Here is a 4,869-nt window from a genome sequence, read left to right as displayed (position 1 = left end):
TGCTGCCTGCTCCCTCCTCAGCACTGGAGCACAGGACAGCTCCTATCCCTCACCCTAACCCAAAAGTTACAGGCATGATAGGCAGGTAGTAGTAGTAGTTCAGCACCAAGCTGCCGGAACAGCTCCTTACCCTTTCCTAAACCGATGTTCTCTCTATAAGCTTCCCACCACCCTCCACAAAAAAACATTTTTCCAAGCAACCCCCAGCTTGCCCTCCCCGACCACATGTGCCAAGCAGAAAGTTAAGGAGACGGGGGCTGACCTTTGTGCATGCCCGTGAACCTGTCCTTCAACACTGTCAGCTCATAGATCTTGCCGAACTCCTCAAAGAGAGGCTTCAGGTCCTTCTCGTCCAGATTGCGAGGGATCTGCCCAATGAAGAGCTTGATGGCATCGTGGTCCTTCATGGGGATGGTGGAAGTGCTCCCGGGACTGTGGTTTAATCCGTTCATGTGCCCGTTGGTGTTGGGGTTGTTGCTGTGATTGCTGTTCAGGCTGATGTTGTCTGCTTGTCCATTAGCTAACGTGGCCATCTTTATATACATAGAGGATCCTGTTGGCTTTTCTCTCTCTGACACGGTGTTTCTCTCTCTGGCACACATACACACTCTCTGCCTCCCCCTCTCTCAGCCTGCTCTGATTGGGATTTTTTTTTATACATTGAACAGACAGGATCTGTGTCCTTTCCGTTTAAACAGGCAGGAGCAGCTCAAGTTCCAGGCAGACTGAGGGGGGGTGGGTGTTGGGTTGGCGTGTCTTCTTTCTCTAGGCACACAGCAAAGAGCCTATCAGCCCAGACTCGTTGGTACCTTCCAAGCAGCCCCTGCCTAGAAATATAAGCTATTCAATCTCCATTGTGCTCAGTGAGCAGGGGGCCATGCAAGCTTTACATTTTGCTGCAAGATCCTTCTTTCCCCTATCTGAATTTCCAGGGTTTTTTTTGTGTGTGCAATTATGATCAACCCTCTTTTTTTTTTTTTTTTCTATGGACATTCCTTTTTTTTTTCTTGTATTTTTTTTCCTATTTTTTTTTTATTCCTCCTATTTTTGATCTTGTAATAAACAGAAGCTGGAGTCAATGGGACGGCTCCCCAGGTCTAAGCGTGTGATTGTGTCCTTCTCTCCCCGAACAAACGAGCACAAGGGCTGGAAAACGACCGCTTAGACAAATCTAAGTATTAATCAGACCTCTGTGCTGTCTTGTGTTGTCTTTCTCTATAAATTAGTAGATTTTTTTATTGTGTGTGTGTGTGTTTTGTGGTGCTATTATTGTCCCAGTCGGTGCCTCTATATTCTACATCTACACCTATTAAATATGTGCTGTATATATCTATCTATATTTGAACATTGTAAATATGATGTTGTATCAATGGATACCTTATACTTTGTATACAGCTGTCAAGAAAGAGGATGCTGAGCAAATAGATAGTGGACCAGTCCAGATAGCAAATAGATAGTGGCATTGATAGCAAATAGTGGGATATAGAAGAGAAGGATCCCGTGTACACAATGCAGAGGAAGGACTTTGGATAAAGGATTAAGTTTAGGTGGATTGGGGGCTGGTGGTGAGATAGCCAGAAGCAAAATGATTACCTTTTCTAACCGTGTCATGTAGGGGTTCAGGCAGTGTGGGTTGGCATGTGTGAAACACAAAGAGTTAATTCAGTAAGGGATTTGCACAACAAGATCCAACAATCTCAAGGGTTAATGGCAAGGCATGCAGTCCTAATAGTGTAAGAGTTAAAGGATGTAGAAGGAGAAACTAAGGGGGGCTGGAGAGGGTTAAGGGCGACAGCAGGATTGAGGGGAGATGAGGGGTTAATTCTTGAAAGGAGAGCCATGCAATCTAGGAACAGAAAGGGTCAGGTGTCCCTGAGGATGAATCCAGAGCGGGGAAAAAGGGAAGGGGTTAAATGCAGAGAAAGGAAGGAAGGATAACGGGCTGAGCATTGATATCATTTCAGAACAGAAGGTTTAAGGGTTCCAGAAGACAAGAAAGCAAATGGGGAACAGAAGGGGTTAACTCCTAGGCATGAGGCAAAAGGGGTTAAAAGAGGTGGGGTTAAAACCCAGAACTGGAAGGGGTTAAGTATTGTGCAGCTGGGACTATAGATTGGAAAAGAAGAGGGTGACTGCTAGAACTAGATCCATTGACAATCCAGCAAGGAAAACTAGAGCAAAAGGGAGTAGACTGTCACCCCACAGGGGGAAGGGGTTCATTGTTTAAGTCTTAAATAGGTGAGGGGTTCGGAGCAATAAAGGAAGGGATACAATAGATTAAAATAAAAAGATAATGGGTTGATCGCTGAATAATATGCACTATAGTAGAAGGATACTTAGGAGAAAGGGATATATTAGGACTGTATGGGTTAACCAAAGACTGTAACAGAGAAGCAGCTCCGCTGATAGAACAATGGAAAGGAGAGGGAAGCTGCTAAAGGATAAAGGGTACAGGCTTGGAGGGGGTTAAAGGGTAAATGCTCTAAACGGTGGTAGAAAGGGTTAAATGAGGCAGCCGGAGCACTAATTATGAAGGGGCTGATAACAGATAAAAGGGTTTGGTTGGGAGTTGTGAAGGGGTTAAAGCAGCCAGCTGCTATCCAGCCGCCTGCTCATGTGGGGCTCTGGCAGCACCATCACTACATGCACTGTTGGGTGGATGACACTGAGATGTGACAACTACATACACTGTTGGGTGGATGACACTGAGATGTGGCAACTACATACACTGTTGGGTGGATGACACTGAGATGTGGCAACTACATACACTGTTGCGAGTATAACACTGAGATGTGACAACTACATGCACTGTTGGAAGGTTGACTTTTAGATGTAGCAACGGCATGCACTGTTGGGAGGGTGACACTGAGATGTGACAAGTGACAACTACATGCACTGTTGGAAGGATAATACTGAGATGTAACAACTACATGCACTGTTGGGAGGATGACTTTTAGATGTAGCAACGGCATGCACTGTTGGGAGGATAACACTGAGCTGTGACAACTACATGCACTGTTGGGAAGATGACACTGTGATGTGACACCTACATGCACTGTTGGAAGGTTGACTTTTAGATGTAGCAACGGCATGCACTGTTGGGAGGGTGACACTGAGATGTGACAACTATGTGCACTGTTGGGAAGATGACACTGTGATGTGACAACTACATGCACTGTTGGGAGGATAACACTGAGATGTGTCAACTATGTGCACTGTTGGGAGGATAAAACTGAGATGTGACACCTACATGCACTGTTGGAAGGTTGACTTTTAGATGCAGCAACGGCATGCACTGTTGGGAGGGTGACACTGAGATGTGACAACTACATGCACTGTTGGAAGGTTGACTTTTAGATGTAGCAACGGCATGCACTGTTGGGAGATCTGACAGCTGTGCTTCTCACTCAGCAGCTCTGTACAGAGCACACTGGCGGCTGCTGCTGCTGCATGGGAGAGGTGGATGCATGGTTGGCCAGTGCAGGGATGAAATGCACTGGGGCTTATACTGTGCAAAGGTAAAGGAGGCAAAGAACAGTTCAACATGCTGATTGGCTGTTGTAACCCACAACAGCCAATCAGCATTTATCTTTTACTCTGGTGATGCTGCTATCTGGTTGCTATGGGTTATTGCATCCCCGTGGCTCTCTGCATATCGTAATTGGGTAAACCAAGCTAACAAGCCATTGCTGAGTGTTAACAAAGAAGCAAATCAAATAACCTGATGAAAACCCCTTTCGAGAGGTTAAAAAGGAAAACATTTTAATGGCAATTTACTGCTGGATAAAGATTATTTTGTGCAAAGGAGTGCAATTTCCTACAACAGAACCAAGGTCTCGGTGTGGGGATTAAAGGGAGCCTGCCACCAATGCCTACTGGTTGCAATTTTCCTATACATAATGATTGTTTATCCACTTCCAATGTGCCCTGCTGTGGCATTTGACTGCTCTAGGAAGAGTCAGTTTCCCAGCACAGCCCCTCCTAGGGTTGCCACCTGTCCAGGATTTACCCGGACAATCCGGGTTTTGAATGCTGTGTCCGCGTTTCATGGCAGCAGGAACCTGGACACAAGATGTCAGACAGACAGGGCAACCAAAATTGAGATAGGGGCTCCTGGCCCCCCACTGAAAATAGTCTCAACTGTGATACTCACATATGAATGGGCGACGCTATTTACGTAGGAATAAGTCACGACTCCTTCTCACCAAACAAATGTCCGCGTGTCGCTAGAGTGTTCGGGTTTTGCTTGAAGAAAAGGTGGCAACTCTAGCCCCTCCCCTTCTTACACATCATAGTCATCTCCCCTGCTGGCCCAGCTCCTCTCCTTACCTCCTACATACACTTTAATATAGCTGCCAGAAGAGGAAATGAGAATACTGTAGGGTGTCACGTGAGAGCCTGCTGGAGATGCTGACATCACATCCAAGATGGCAGCTCCCACCAGCAGTCCCAGGGCTTTTGGATGTCTATACATGGGAGGCTTTTACAGGTAAATGTTATATCTATAATATGTTAAATACACATATATGCTTATGGGAAGATTTGTATTGGTGCTGAATGGTCTGGCAACAGGGTCTCTTTAGCTATTAGCCAGAGCCAGCAAGGGTCAACACCTACCACAACTGCTATTCCAGTTTTGGATTGTTTTACATGTTGGCTTCTTTTATCTCTCGTGGACTCCTTTGTTGAAATTTGACAGCATTTCTGTATCTGCGTCAGAGCCAAAGCCGACATAATGTCAAGCGATGGTGTCACACTCCCCCTGATGGACTGTGCTTATATTAAAATATACTAGTACACGTGGAATCTGGAGATGGGAGAGTGATGTCATTATTGTTAGAAGGGACCATGAAAATGATGAGAAATTAG

At 45.6% G+C, this 4,869-nt stretch overlaps 1 protein-coding gene across 13 annotated transcripts in view; it reads right to left on the bottom strand.

The window, feature by feature from the left end:
• CELF4 (CUGBP, Elav-like family member 4) overlaps positions 1–709 on the bottom strand; it is a 965,736-nt gene extending 965,027 nt beyond the window's left edge. For 4 of the 13 annotated variants that reach the window (XM_018576164.1, XM_018576156.1, XM_018576160.1 and 1 more), the window contains exon 1: positions 263–706. In XM_018576164.1, coding sequence (XP_018431666.1) covers positions 263–602 — 340 coding nt within the window. In that variant the 5' untranslated portion in view covers positions 603–706. Of the gene's footprint in view, positions 1–262 lie in introns of all 13 variants that reach the window. The other 9 variants (XM_018576168.1, XM_018576167.1, XM_018576169.1 and 6 more) reach the window with 5 other exon arrangements.
• Positions 710–4,869: the final 4,160 nt, after the last annotated feature.

The sequence above is a fragment of the Nanorana parkeri genome, unplaced genomic scaffold, assembly GCF_000935625.1.
Source record: "Nanorana parkeri isolate BGI_ZX_2015 unplaced genomic scaffold, ASM93562v1 scaffold58, whole genome shotgun sequence".
In the NCBI taxonomy this organism is placed as follows: domain Eukaryota; kingdom Metazoa; phylum Chordata; class Amphibia; order Anura; family Dicroglossidae; genus Nanorana; species Nanorana parkeri.
This window is presented reverse-complemented; position numbering and strand designations above follow the sequence as displayed.